Source organism: Taurulus bubalis, assembly GCF_910589615.1.
Source record: "Taurulus bubalis genome assembly, chromosome: 7".
In the NCBI taxonomy this organism is placed as follows: Eukaryota; Metazoa; Chordata; class Actinopteri; order Perciformes; family Cottidae; genus Taurulus; species Taurulus bubalis.
Window position 1 is genome coordinate 28,038,074 of NC_136595.1, and position 16,130 is coordinate 28,054,203.

Below are 16,130 nucleotides of genomic sequence, written 5' to 3' on the forward strand. Positions count from 1 at the left end.
ATGAGATGAGATAAAGTATGAGATAAAAAGAGAAAGAGAAATATATAAGAGATGAGATGAGTTAAAATAAGAGATAAGATGAGATGAAAGAGTTAATATGCAATGAGATAAAATAAGAGATATGAGCTAAGAAGAGATGAAATGTACAAGAGATGAGTTAAGTTAAGAGATCAAATGAGATGATATGAAATACGATGATGTAATATAAGAGATGATATGAAATAAGATGAGAGATAAGAAGAGATGAAATATAAGAGATGAGATGAGTTAAGATAAGAGATAAGATGAGATGAAAGATAAGATGAGATAATATACAATGAGATGAGATAAAATAAGAGATATAAACACGTAGGAATAATAGTAGAGTAGAGTAGTAATTATTGAGTGTAACAGTAGTAATCCTTACACCAGTGCGGAATGTAAAAAACTAATACAAACTATGTGAAATGAATGAATCCTAAACGCTGCACCTCTTGGCTCCTCCCAGACTCTGACGACTCTCCGGGCTCCAGAGAGCGAGCGGCGACCGGCATCACTCCCTCCTCCGAGGATCTGGACGGACACCTCGGCACCAGAGACTCCGGCTGCCAGACCGAAGACTTCCTGATCTCAGGAGCGCCGTCTCGCAGGAGGATCCGGTCCCAGCGAGGCCCGGCCGTCTCCCTCTCGCACTCGGCGGGCAACATCCTGTTCCTGTCGGACGACGGCGACGCCATGTTCTCCGCCTCTGTCGGCGCACGCCTGCGCTCCCGGAGTCTGCCCAGAGATGGGAGCCGGATGGTGGACGGCGGGCGCAGCGACGACGACGAGGAGGAGGAGGAGGAGGACCTCTCGCCCTTCGACGCCGAGGACTTCCTGCCCCGACCCGGGGCTCTGATGCTGAAGGACGGCGAGGAGAGCGCGGGCGACCGGGCCGCGTCCGACCGCCAGCTGGGCCTGAAGTACAAGCAGCTCTCGGAGAGTCCAGAGCGGCGCTGGATGGAGAGGACCCGGTCCCGGCTGCCCAGGAAGGCCGACATGGGCAGCTGCGAGATCTCGTCCAGCTCGGACACCTTCAGCAGCCCCGTCCACTCCGTCTCCGCCGCCGGGGTGGTGATGGACCACAAGGAGGACCACCAGTCCTCCAGCGGGAACTGGAGCGGGAGCAGCTCCACCTGCCCCTCGCAGACCTCGGAGACGATCCCGGCGGCGGCCTCCCCGCCTCTGACGGGCTCCTCGCACTGCGATTCCGAGCTTTCGCTGAACGCCGCCGCTCACCACCAGGACGACCACGCCGGCTTCCTGCTGGACCACTACCAGTGCCTCAGGACCCAGCGGACGGGCTCCTTCTCCTCCACGGCCATGGACATATTAGAGGAGGCGGGGGTCAGCGCGCCCATGGAGGAGGAGTGGAGTTACACCGACGCGGAGGCCCGCCGCCCTCGGGACTTCAGCCCCGATCCCGGGCGGGAGGCGGGGAGCAGCCTGGGCTGCCCCAGCTTCACCAGCATGGCCACCTGCGAGAGCAGCTTCTCCGACAAGCCGCCGTCGGAGAAGGCGGACAACGTCTCGCACTACTCCGTGGACACCGAGGGCTACTACACCTCCATGCACTTTGACTGCGGCATCGAAGGAAGCCGGAGCTTCACCTACGGCTGCTCGGCCCCCGGCTCCGAGTCGGACTTCGGTGGTCACATGACTCTGGGCAGGCGCTGCCTCTCTTTAAGGAAACCGAAGGCGAAGCCGAGTCCGCCGAAGAGGAGCTCGTCCTTGAGGAAGATATGCAGCGAGGGACACCTCCCCGACGACAGAGAACCAAAGATGTCTTCCAAGGAGAGGAAACTGCAGCTGGCGTTGTCCAGCGCCTCGATGGTCAGAGAGCCTCTCGGGGTCTGGGGCGTCGAGGGCTCCGCCGATCTGCCCGACTTGGGCGCGTTCGGCGCCGCGGACGTGCGTTCGTTTAAGGACGAAGGTGTCGTGCAGTCGGACTACGCGGACCTGTGGCTCCTGAACGATTTGAAGTCCAGTGATCCGTACCGGTCTCTGTCCAACTCCAGCACGGCGACGGGCACCACCGTCGTGGAGTGCGTCAAGTCGCAGGAGAGCTCCGGGTCTCAGACGTCGCTGTCCGGCTCCAGAGCCACCACGCCTTCTCTGCCGCCGGCGGAAGGAGACTTCAAGCTGGCGTCTCCGGAGAAGCTGACGGGCCTGACCAGCCCGTCCAGCGGGTACTCCAGCCAGTCCGAGACCCCGACCTCCTCCTTCCCCTCCGCCTTCTTCCCCGGACCGCTGTCGCCGTCCGGTGGCAAGAGGAAGCCCAAAGTGCCCGAGAGGAAGTCGTCTCTTTCGTCGCTGTCGCTGCAGACGCACTCCTCCTCTAGGAGGGACCTGGAGCTGCCCGCGATCCCTCCCTCCCACCTCGATTTAAGCGCCCTTCACGGTGTTGGAAACCAGTCCTTGGCGAGCAGGACCCAGATTCAAACCCTTCACCAAAACCAACACAAAGCTCCGGTGTCTCCCAGGCCCGCCCGTCCCATGTTCATCACGCCCACGGCGCTGCACTCGGTCCAGCTCCGGTCCATCAGTAAGGACGAGGGCCGCCGCGAGGACAAAACCCTTCCACCGCTCCCGTATCCCACCGAGAAGTTCACCGGCACACTTATTCTCTGTGGATCGTCTGCGGAGCTACGGAGTCCCTCGCATCTGTGTCGCCCGCCCTCCGCCGACTCGTGTGAATCCGCCTTCACCTCCAACGAAGAGCTCGCAGTCGGAGAGTGTCGGAGCGAGTCGGGGGGCGCGCCGGACCGAGAGGAGCCGGCGTTCAGACCACGGTCGGAGACGCCGCTGGACAGGTATGAAGGAGAAGCGTGCACAGAGTCGGCAGAAACAACTGATGCTTTACAGCTGCAAATAAGTGAAGAAGAGGAAGAAGAAGAAGTAGAAAGAGAAGAAGAAGCCGAAGAAGAAGCGTCTCTCTCTGTGCAGCACAGTTCACCCAACGGTCCGGATGAAGCGCCTGCAGATGACGGCCAATCGGAGGCGTCGGAAGGGAGTCCAATCGACGACGAAGGCAGCAGAGAGGAAGAGTGTGAGTCGCCAAGTGCTTCAGCCCAAAGAGCCTCTCAGGACGGCCGGGAGGAGTCCACGTGCTTCAGTGGAGGTACGTTACCGTCATGGCGTCTGTGGTCTAGTGAAGTTCAGACCCTTCAGACCCTTCCTGCTCAACGCGTTTCGCCACATTACATTTATTTGTTGAAGCTGAAACACAGACGTACGTAGAGATGTGTTTACATCCCCGATGCCTGGTGCTCAAACGTAGTTTAATGTCAAGATGTTGGACATATTATCTTCCCCAGAGAATTGTTTTAGTCGCTGCTGTTTGCCTTCCTCCTGATTAAGGAAAGGTATCGTTGGGATTTGATCAATACTAGTACTCTTTTATTAAGAAAAGAATCCACATTTCTTTATTATTCTTGGATGTAAACATATCTGGAAGCTCTGTAGATTCTTTTCATCAAGTTGTCAGACTCAAAAGAAACTGTTAGTGGACGTTTGTTGGCGGTGAGGAGTTGCAGAGTTCTCCTTCAACGCTCGACCACTTTAAAGCTCTGTTGTCCTCTTTGGTCACTGAGACACAAACGGTTGACCCATTCCAAAGTTCCCCTTTAAGTCTGAGCTCATTGCTTGTGTTTGCAGCGTATTAAAATGTTGATTTGTGTCGACAGACTCGACAGCCGGTGAAATCTTAGCGTCTCCTCTGATCGACGAGTCCCGGCCCGAAGAAGACGCCGTGTTTCTGTCCCCCACCAAGGCCCGGACCACCGAGGACCTGTTCGCTATGATCCACAGGTGAGCGGTTTGGTCGTCGGCCTCTTCTGCCTCCAGTTTGACACAGAGTCTTAACTTCTCCGTATGTTTTTCAGGTCCAAAAGGAAAGTGTTGGGCAGGAAGAACTCCACGGAGATGAACGCCAGGAACCGCCTCGGCACCGCCTCGGGGAACACGCCGCCCGGCAGCGCTGGGAGCTCCCCGGTCTCGCTGATGTCACCGCCCTCGTCCGCCTCCACCGCCGTGACCCCGTCGGGCCTGCACAGAGTCTCCGGACCCATCTACAGGAGCGTCAAGAAGTCCAGCACCTCCAACGAGGAGTTCAAACGGCTGCTGCTGAAAAAGGGCAGCCACTCCGAGACCAGCTACCGTATGTCGGCGACCGAGATCCTCAAAAGTCCCGTCGCTCCTAAATCCCCGGCAGACTCCATGATGGATTCCCCCAGGCAGCCCGAGGAGCCCGAGGAGCCCCTGCAGCACCAGTCGGGACCGGAACGGCTCTCCAGCCCTTACCCCAAAGCCAACGGCGAGGGCTTCTCGCCGAAATCCTTCCCTCCCTCGCCCGCTGCCTCCAGGCAGGGCCGCCCCAGAATCCCGCCGCCCGCCAACAGCAGCCGGTACGGCGCCCGCGGCCGCCTGTACCCGGTGCCCATGCAGGCGATCTCCGAGGGTGAGGCGGAGAACTCGGACGGAAGTCCTCACGACGACCGCTCGTCTCAGGGCTCCACGTAGAAAACAGAGGTATGGGGTTTTGTTAGTTTACAGTAAAAAACAAATGGACCATAATGAGTTATAATATATATTTAATAACAGTTTGTTTAAAAAATATTCAGAATTTGACTAATTGTGGCTGAGTTGTATAGATGTCTCCTTTTGGTTATTCTGTGTTATACTTTAAAACTATTTTAGACACAGTATGTCTCGTGGTATGAACCCTTGGCATTGAGGTAACTTGGATTCATTTGCAGCTGCACATGATTGACTAAATGCAAATGATAAGCAAAACATTATTCTGCAGAATACAAAAACTGAGTCCTGCACGGGTCTGATTTTCCAGAGTAAAAATGTGAATCCTATCGTAACCCAGGCTCTGATAATTTGACCGGTCAGCATGTTTCATACATGAGAGCTAAGATAATATATTTTACAACGACGGGAATTCCAGAAATACAATTTAAATGTATCTAGCATTTAAATAGCATGACGTCGTGGACGTCATGCTATAGTTACAGAACATACAAAATGAACTGCTGAACTTGATCTGCGTTACTTTAACACGTCGCCACACATAAAACATTTGAATAGTACCGTTCATGGTAGCCGTTACCCTTTTAATTAGCTTATGCTAATTGATAGCGCTAATGCTAATCACTAGTATGGGGACTTTTGCTGTTATGGGGACAAAACACAGTATAAACTCTTATTAACATTTTTGAATTTGAGTGTACCTGCAAGGCAGCGCTAAGCCTGTGTGACGATAACTGCCTCCAGATCAACCAATAGCTAAATACAATTGCAATAGCCAGGTTCGGCTAGTAGGGGGCAGTCACAATACACTTTTCTAACACAATATGTAGACTTTCAAACACTTCACACAAAAATGTTAAGTTTAGGACCTGCATGTTCTTTAAATCACTCAGAACCAAACCTGGAAATAAAATGAAGGCAAAATCCGCCCCGGTGCAGGACTCTGGCTCACGTGGTTCTAAAGAACTTGTATTTAGTTTATGGCACATTAGCTCACGCCTTGCTTCAGTCCCACTGCAGTATATTAATGTTCAATCTGCTGTCACAGTCTGAGAGTTTTTATCTTGTAAAACTAGAAGAAATATATTGGATGTTTAACTATGTATTCTGTGAATACCTATGCAATTATAGACACATTTTACACAATTTTGCTAATTATTTAGATAACGCCCCCCAACTCATCGTCAGGAAAAAAAACCTGTGTGAGAAAAATAAATGTGAAAGCCTCAATGCATCTTTTCATATGGGTGCATTTGTATATTTTACGTATTGTAAATTAAATCAAAGAGGGCTCATTCTTCAGATATTTTAAAAGATTCTCATGCAATAAGACGAGTAATTTAAGGTGACACAGAAGCGCTAACTTGACAATCTAAGGAGACGAGGAGGCGGCAAGGTGTTAACATGGGAGATGAAAAAAAAGTGATCAAAAAGGTCTGAGGTGGTGCAACATGAGAGCTGTAAGAGAACAAAGGAGGTCATGTGTTTGTTTTAATGGTAATTTTCTGGTTTTGCTGACTCGGTGTGTTCGTGAATTGTTGAAAGAGGCGAGTGGAAAGTGTTCAGGAGGATCAAATATGCATTATTTTACACTCTGCAAGAGACGGGGACGTGGCGGAGCAGCTCAAGGCCTCGGCCAGTGCTTTTGTGTGAGATTTTCGGGGGTTTTGCAGAAGATGTCGGGTTATGGAGCCGGGTTTTCATCTGTGATGAAGCAGAAGGAATTCTGGATTTAGAGACGTGGCCTTTGTTGCTCGTCCTGTTTTTTTATTCCCCGTCAAAAGTAAAACCGGTCGCGGTTTCTGTGTCGCAACAATCTAAATATATTTATTTTTGTAATCGACACAGAAAATCCCCCGAACGCTCCCTCATTTTGGTTTGGATAAACCTAGATCTTTAAATGCAATGAAATTCTAGTATTATTAATAACATATTTTTTATGCAGATAATTATTTTGTTTATAAGAGTGATTTTAAATCGGACACTGGTTGCAGAGACAAACAGGAAATATACGGAAGCCAAGAACGGCAGTTCTAGCTAATTTTTTCTTTGTTTTTAATTGTATTTAACTTTTTTAGATCATAAATTAATTGTATCGTTATCTCAAGAAAACAAAACTTTGTTTAAACTAAAGGTTCTTCATGAGCACAATGCCAGTATTCACAGGTGACTGAGGTCAATCAGCTCAAAAAGTAAATAATAAATATTATATATACACACACGGTGACTACTTCCAAAAGAGATGCATACAAAATACACGTGTGGATATGAGATTTATTGGATAATACTTACAAGGAGGATAAAACATGTCGCTTGTGTCCCATTAGATATTAAAAAGAAAATACCACAATATTTTGAAGGAAAATTTCTTCAACCTTTGAAATTAAATAACTAATTCCCGACAATGACTGATTTAGTTTTTACCGTATGAGTTTGGAGATATTCCAATGTAAAAGTCCCATATATCGACCAATAATCCAATTAACCGTATTACCAAATGTGTATTTTGTGATCACCTATTACTTTTTTAACAATTTTGATACCATCTTGAAAACCGGACGAATCAGGATATTGGAGATGAAATTTCTCGACAAAACAAGATAATTTATCTCTTTATCTCGATAAAAAAAATTAACTTGAGAAAGCGTCCTAATTTTATTTTTTTTACTTTCTAGCGCAGCGCTTCTCGGCTTCCGTATTAGGCTCATTGATGTCATTAAAAGATGGAATTAACCGTCATAAGCTACTCAGTGAGGTTTCAGTTGTTAACCTGGAACTCTTCATTCTGTCCCACATTCACCGTGATATTATATTATAATGCGTTTATCGATGGTACTCATCACTATGCAGACGATGACAGAGTCTACATCGCCATGCCGCCGTACATGTACGCTGTAAACATCAACTCCTTTTGGCCTTCATGGCACTCCATACTCCACATTATGACAGGGTACACAATGTGTCTGTGAACCTTCATTCCAACCGTTTCTTATTTTTTTTGCACTGATCCAGTGAAGTTTGTGAAGATGCATCTGTCTCTTGCTGTACCTGCAGATATTTATAGATTTCTTCTCTTTTTTTGTACACAAAAGCTGTTTTAATAATATCCACACTCTGAGTAACGTGCACACGTGTTTCTCCTCTCGAGAAGAATGACTTCTGGTACTCGATGCATTTTCATTTTCAAGATGTCAGACCCAACTGACTTCAGATCTGTTTGGTGTCAGCTTTGTATTTTCTTTTGTTTTGTACAAACTTGTAAATACAATAACTTTTGGATCACAAAAGGGTTAAATTGTTTCTTATGTAAAAAAAAAAAAAAAAAAAGAATTCAAAGAAAGAAAGTTCTGTTTTTCAAAGTTTACATTGATTTTCAAACCTTTGTATATTTCCGAGCTGTGGAACCCTTTGTCTTGTATTTATTTTGTAGTAAGCATGGTGGGCATCCCATAGTAAATCAGGACAGGTTAGCAACTGTGTATAAGAAGATGAATAAATGTGACTGCCTTGAAAATGACTCTTTGGCTCACTTGTTCTTATTTGAAAAGTGTTTACTTTACTTTGTACTTTTCAGCTGCATATGAAGCGCATGAGGATAAACATGTTGCGTATATAAAGTACATGAGGATAAACATGTTGCGTATATAAAGTACATGAGGATAAACATGTTGCGTATATAAAGTACATGAGGATAAACATGTTGCGTATATAAAGTACATGAGGATAAACATGTTGCGTATATAAAGTACATGAGGATAAACATGTTGCGTATATAAAGTACATGAGGATAAACATGTTGCGTATATAAAGTACATGAGGATAAACATGTTGCGTATATAAAGTACATGAGGATAAACATGTCTTGATTTACTGCGACATTCGGCTGAAAGTGATTAAATACTTTACTTAGTTATACTTGTATTCCACTACATTTATTTGGAGTTTCTAGTTACTTCACATACAAATATATCATAACTGCATAAAAAAGGATGATAAGTTATTAATAAAACTACTCATCAGAATATAAAATAGTAAAACATTTGCTCCATGTCAGCCAGCTACAAGAGTAACAGGTGACACCTTGATGCATAATAATCTAATGTTATAAAATATTATAAGACATTACAACGTGTGGAACTTGTCTAAGAAGATTTTTAATGCGGGCCTTATATTCAAACATGTAGCTACTTAAAGGGACAGTAGCATTTAGGGGTTCGTTTAAAGGTTTTTAGTGGGTTGCAACCTGCATCTTCACCACTGGATGGCGCCAGATTCTACAAATTGGCCCATTAAATAAGTAAAGTATCTGAATAGTTCCTCAACCTGTGTCTGGTCCCGTTAAATTAAATGCAGACTTCAAATGGTTTTTCGTCCTGTTACGATACACACACAAATAGATAAAGATTTATATCCATAGAGTATTTTTAAACTGTCACAACTTTCTTAACATTTTGGTTTATTTTCCTTTCATAACTCGTCTTCTTTCATTCTGCAGGAAATAAAACATTTATTTTATTTCTTTGTCTGTTTGCGTCTGTAGATTTCTTTCTAAATTCACCTAAAGTTACCGTTACATAATGCCTCATTTGCATATTTAAACACAACATTTCATAAAACTAAAACAATAAATCCTCCTCTTAGTGTCAGTGATGAAGTGGTGAAGTTTCATGGTGAAAACTATGAGTTCATGTTTTCACCTCATTCACCTGTAGAGTCTTCATCATGATGTAATGTAACTAAACTTCTCTTTAAAGAGGTTTGTTCACACATTCATAACCTCATTTATATAACTTCATTATTTCATTCCTACATATATTCTGAGGGTTTATGCGGAGGGTTTGTTCACATAACCTCATTTATACACATTTAGGAATAACAACATGGAGAAAATAAATGTATGTCTGTGTTTTCTGATGTATGGAGTGAAACAAAGAGATTTCATAAACTTCCTCTGTAAAAACATGAAAACGTCAACAAAATGAAATAATAATGTTGGATCTTGTTGACTTCATGCAATGTTTAGATTTCTGTTCTGGAAATGTGAATGAAGAGAATGCCTCATTTACATATGTATACATACATTTTTACTAAACATAATATTCTTGATCTCAGTAATTAAAAAGGGACGTTTAATGTTGATATCTATCATTTATTAATCGGTAATATCTCTTCTTATCCAGATTCTAGCAAGAAATAAATACCGTACATTTTTTTTAACCAACATTCTGAATCGGCCACTGATTTAAGAGGAGGGTCCCTCAGATGGATCCACAGGAGGATGCTGGGTAATTTAATGCAAATTGGGTGTGAATTAAAATTAGGCCTCTTTGTGTGCGGACCAGAGAAACAACGGCGATCTGAAGGCGTGTGAAGCGAGTTCCTCTCCACGCAGCAGACGCTCAGCTGGAGTTATTAACTGGATTCCCTTTGTCGCTCTGGACAACGTCAAACGGACAAAAACACTCAGCCGGTGAGCGTCGACCGAGCCGAGAGAGAGAAAGAAAAGAAAGGGAAACAAAGCCCTGGACGGCTTGGAAGAGCGGCGCAGCTCGGTCCCAAACATTTCTGATCTCAAGAGAATAAAATGTTTCTGAACGTTGAGCTCCGGTGGTCTTTCTCTTTGTCTTTGTGTTGTACGGCAGTAGTTTTGTGTCACTATTTGCCCTTAAAGAGTAAGAGTGTGTTTCTCTTCTGAACCCAGATAAGAACAGCTGTATGTCCTAAATGTGTTTTACCGTTGGCAGATGATGCAGATCTTTACGTCAAAATCTAATTACGTCCTCACGTCCATCGACTTTACCTTCATTTGCACCAACCACCTCCGAGTCAGACGGCAACCTCCAGTTCTGAACAACAAGCCAACGCTGAAGCGTAAACTTACATTCTCTCTCCTGACCACCAGGTGGCGACTCCTCTGGTTGTATAGAAGTCTATGCTTCATGTGTTTAAGCTGCATTCTCTCTCCTGACCACCAGGTGGCGACTCCTCTGGTTGTATAGAAGTCTATGCTTCATGTCTTAAAGCTGCATTCTCTCTCCTGACCTCTAGAAACTATAACAATTTCTAAAAAACAGTAAAGAGAATACAGTAGCAATTTTAAATGAAATATACAGACGGAATAAAAGTATAAAATAGTACTTGAATGTATTCATATTGCAGCAGGTGAGTGCAGTTAAAGTGAATAAAGTGTCCAAAGTGATTGATAACAATGGGGGAGGGGGTTGCTTTTTCATCCGAAGTGAAGGAGGAGGGTCAGACCCACCCCAGTAATGATCCCGCTGCCTCTAAATGCAGAGAGCGGCCGGACCCCTGCTGAGGATTCAATCATTTAGAAAGCCTCATGATTACAGCCGAGAGGCGAGAGGGAAGCTACCGGAGGCTGTGGAGTTATGATTACACCTCTTACCAGCAAGTGTAACAGGAAACAGTCTGGAGAAGATCCACAACATTCATTTATTATTTGTATTTTATTTGCACACACGAGACTTATAATCAATATCCAGATGATAATAAATGTAAAAGGAGAGAACGGAGAAAAACAAACAATAACACAAAAAGGAAAAGAGAAAACTTAAAAAACAATAAAAACAAAGAAATTCACTCAGTGCGTTTTTGTTTTGTTTGTTTTTTGTCAGATACATTATTTTCATTATTGTGTGATTGTTTTCTCTTTCTTTGTTTTTGGATCCTTCTCTTTCTGCATGAACGTGAGTCTGAAATATAACTGCTCAATAATGTTTTATTATATCGTTCATATTGTTCCTTCTGATTGTGGCTCGTTCTCTTCAGTGTGCAGAGTGTTAGTGCCACAGTTTTGTTGGATTGTTTTGTCGTGTTTTGTTATCACTAAATGTGATGGTTCTAGTTGATGTGGACGACATGCATTGTTCTTTAATGACGCAGCATCCTGTCATGCACGTATTTATGTAAATTATATATATATATATATATATATATATATATATATATATATATATATATATGTATATATATATTATATATCAGACAGCACAGAAGGCCCAGGTAGAAAATGCATGGCCCGCCATTGATATATATATATACATCGTAAATGGCTGCAGACGCTGTGAGGGAGGAGCGCTGAGAGGAGGTCCCATATATCTGTATATATATATATATATATATATAGAGAGAGAGAGAGAGAGAGAGAGAGAGAGAGAGAGAGGAGGTCCCCCCTGATTGGAGGGCTCCTCCTGAGAGGAGGTCCCGCTCCAGAGTCCCCAGCAGGCCACCAGGGTGCATTGTGGGGCTCATTACGGAGCATTAAACAGCCTCTCCCTGTGGGAACAATGAGAGGCCCCCGGGGGCCCCGAGGCAGAGCGCCCCGGGCTGGCTGGGACCGATATGGAGACCCAGGGGACCCCGCTCACGAGCAGACCTCCACCCACAGCTGCCGACTCATCCTCCTCTTCTTCCTCATCTTCCTCTTCCTCCGTCAGCAGCCACTCAGCAGGATGAAGATGAGGGTGAAGAGGAGAGAGAAGCTTCTCCAGCAGCAGACATTATTATAACATTATTACTATATACCTCCTCTTCCTCCCAACATGGCAGCCTTCACTATGGGAGACGGTGATCTCCGTATCTTGGAGGTTGGTCGTATTTCTGAGCAAAGAAAGAAAGAAAGAAAGAAAGAAAGAGATTGAAAGCAAAGCCAGAACAGATGAGCAGGTCTGCTGTGTCTGTAGTGGAGATGTGTTTTATTTCCTGCCTTCATATCCGGCTCATAATCTCACAATCCCTCTGGACTTAACTCCCGCCCCTCAGGTTGAGACCCGCTGCTCCACTGAGGGGATTACTTCCCTTTAGAAAGACTTCTCAGGGAACTCCTCTAGCAGACTGAATGAACAACCATGGGAGGAATTATTGTTTTTATCTCGCAAAAATAATGGAACATAAACATTATGTTTACCACAAAAAAATGATTATGCAAAAGGCAAACATATACAAAAACTAAGAATATTAAACTATATATGTATAGTTTTGATATAGTATATCTATAAATATACATGTATAATTGTATATATATATATATGTATTTATATATAAATGATAGAAACATGTACTGTTTACCATGCTAAGTAAACCTATATATATACTATATATTGTATATATATATATATATAAATACATGGTAGTAACATGTACTGTACACCACGCTAAGTATATAAATGTATATATATATATATATATATATATATATATATATATATATATATATATATATATATATGTGTGTGTGTATGTATGGTAGTAACATGGCTGCAGACGCTGTGGGGGAGGAGCACTGACAAAAAAGTAATTATGCAAAAAGACAAAACATATACAAAAACTAATTATATTAAACTATATATATAGTTGCATATCTATACATATATGTATAATTATATATATGTATGAATGATAACTGGCAAAACAGAAGGATACTCATATTATACAACTATTAGTATAATATTGATCATAACAAAAAACGTTATTCATACAGTATGTTTTTAACAATGTTACAAAGTAACATTCAAACAGTATTCAAACAATAAAATAAATTATGTAAACATAAAAATAAAAGAATAAATAACTATAATGATTAAGAGGAACATTTATTATTTTATTTGTGTATTTGTTTGTAGTTTTCTTCTAAAACACTCCATTGTGTTAATGTCACGTGTCCACCTTTAATTATCAATATGTATTGAATGCGTGCAGAGAAGAAGAGGAGGAGGAGGAAGAGGAGGAGGAGGAGGGGAGGACCCCGCTGACGGAGCTGCGCGCGCAGCTTCAGTCTGGAGTCGCTCGCTCCGTCGACACCGCAATGAGAGATAAACTGAAGCTTTTCTCTCCGTCACCGTGACCGCGTCCCGGCTCCCGTCGCTGATCACCGGAGGGCGGCTGACCGGACCGCGCCGAGGCTCCCGGTGAGTACCCGGCCGGGTTCGGAGCCCGAAACGGAGGTTTCATGGCGGAATGAAAGAATGAACGGAATTAACGGAATTAAAGGGCAGCGGATGAAAGAGCCGCCGCTTTCTCCTCTTCCTCCTCCTCTTCCTCCTTCACGGTCCATTCCTTCCTCACCAGCACGGGGTTTACCTGCAGGGTGTTCCTCTGCTCGGGTTAAAAAAACGCTTTTTAAAATGTATTTATTGATATTTTAATCAGATTCAGAGGTGATTTGCGCAGACGCAGCTTCTGCTGTCTGTCAGCGCGAGCTCGCTTCTTCTCTTTGATGTATCTATTTCTGTTTTTATAAATAATACACACAATTTAGAAATTAAAATAAATCAAAATAATAAATATAAAAAGCATGTTATCATATTTGCGTCTGTAATGGCAGCGGAGCGTCACGCGCCCTGATGCCCTTCATGTCGCCGCCGGCCGCGCGCATTCACGGCGCACAGAGCCTCCGTGCGCGTTCACGGCGAACCGGAGGTCTCGTGAGGGGACCAGACACAGCAGTGACCGGGCTCATGTACTAGTACTACCAGTACTACGAGTAATACTAGCAGCAGTAGTACTGGACCTGTCTGGGACACCACGAGGTGTCTGCAGAGGAAACGAGCCCAAGTATCCTCACGTGAACCCGGCATGGTGAGGCGTTCAGGGCCCTTTAGCAGCCTGGGCTTTTGCCTTTTTTATTGACGTCCCATCCTCCAGAGCAGGACAGACCTGGAGGAGCAGACGGGATCTTTACCAAACCTCTGCAGCGTGTTGACCTTAAAGCAGGAAGCTTGTGACTCTCTCTTGTGTTGAGATGCTTTTCAACGTTTCTTCTCCGGCCACCGATTGGCTAACGACTGGATCATATGGGTAAATGACATGTATTTTAACGTAGTTCAATGGGTGCATATTGTCACCATTTAAACCGGATTTCTCCATGGCGAGCCGGGTTAAACGGGGACGTGTTGTTACGCAATAAACTGATAGATGCTCTATTGATCTCCTTTAGTTTACACGACATGCACAGAACACTGAGGGGAAAGAAATATAAACACTGCAACCAGCTCCGCCATCTTGGATTACGGCCATCGCCATGTTGTTGTTTTTGTGCAACCAATAAACAGGAAGTGGCCATGTATGGACTGAGGAGGAGTGACCTAGAGACGCCGTATACGTCGACCTGTCAATCACCTTGTAGCCCCGCCCCTAAAGCGTCCCCTTTATTATGGTCTGTTTGACTCTAAATGACCATAATTTACTAAATGAACATCATGCTGTATTGAAGAAGACTTGAAACTAGAGATTGAGACATAAACTCATGTTTACAATGTTTACTGAGGGAATACATCAAGAGAAGTAGAGTCATTTATATAGACTTCTATACAACCAGAGGAGTCACCCCCTGGTGGTCAGGAGAGAGAATGCAGGTTTAACACATGAAGCATAGACTTCTATACACCAGAGGAGTCGCCCCCTGGTGGTCAGGAGAGAGAATGCAGCTTTAACACATGAAGCATAGACTTCTATACAACCAGAGGAGTCGCCCCCTGGTGGTCAGGAGAGAGAATGCAGCTTTAACACACTTCCTCATTAGCTATATATATATATATAATATATGCTAATGTGAGTAAAGAGTAATTTAAAAGATGGATATGTGAATGTATATATGTTATGAGGCTAAACGATGTTCAGAGTGAATCGGTGTGAGGACGTGCAGCTCATGATGAGGCTCCATGTGACTCTGAGATGTAATTGGCTATCGGAGCGGAGGGATGACCTTTAGATCCTCAGCTTCTCTGCTTTGTTCTCCTCGTGGTCTGAGCTCCAAATCAAACACAACCAGGAGCATGAAAATAACACAGAGACTCGTTCTCGTAATATTTGAACCGTTTAATGCAGTCGAAGTTGAACAATGCGTTGCTGTTCTCTCTGTTGTTGATTTACCACAGCGTACACATTCCATCAATGAGGAGGAGGAGGAGGAGGACGTAATGTGGAAATCATTACAGTAGCAGGGGAGGGATCTCCTCCTGCAGAAGAGGAGGCTTGTGGGTCGCTGGTCTTATCGCTCCTTCTCGTATTTAAAGAATAGGTTTAAAACATCACGGCTGCTCACCTGAACTCTGTCAACGCGCCGGATTTAGGAAGAACAGCCACACGTTTATACTAAAGACATTTATGGAAAGAAATGTTTAATTTCCTGACAAATCTCCGACACCTTTTTCTTTTTCCTTTTTGAGTGGAAAAGTGTTTTAACTTCTATTTTAAAACGCTGCGTTAGTGTTTACCAAGCTGTCCAATCACAGTGGAGGAGGGGCGGGACAAACACCACAAAGACCAACCGGCACGTCCGACATGACGGCTGCGATATTACGTCAAAAAAACATATTATTTTAGCACCCAAAGCAAATGTATGCAATTCACTTGTCCTTCACTTATTTATAAAGCGTTCAATTCTTTGACCACAAGGAACTTTATCTAAGTGTTGGTTCTGTTGCCCCCTGTGGACTAAAGAGGTAGTGTTGGTTCTGTTGCCCCCTGTGGACTAAAGAGGTAGTGTTGGTTCTAGCACCCCCTGCGGACTAAAGAGGTAGTGTTGGTTCTAGTGCCCCCTGTGGACTAAAGAGGTA

The 16,130-nt window shown here is 44.3% G+C and overlaps 1 protein-coding gene across 1 annotated transcript in view; it reads left to right on the forward strand.

The window, feature by feature from the left end:
* nhsa (Nance-Horan syndrome a (congenital cataracts and dental anomalies)) overlaps window positions 1-4,539 on the forward strand; it is a gene marked incomplete at both ends in the record, with an annotated part of 58,040 nt that extends 53,501 nt beyond the window's left edge. The window contains 3 exons of the mRNA XM_079220873.1: window positions 488-3,139; window positions 3,705-3,828; window positions 3,903-4,539. Coding sequence (XP_079076999.1) covers window positions 488-3,139; window positions 3,705-3,828; window positions 3,903-4,539 — 3,413 coding nt within the window. The remainder of the gene's footprint in view (window positions 1-487; window positions 3,140-3,704; window positions 3,829-3,902) is intronic.
* Between the last annotated feature and the right edge of the window lie 11,591 nt (window positions 4,540-16,130).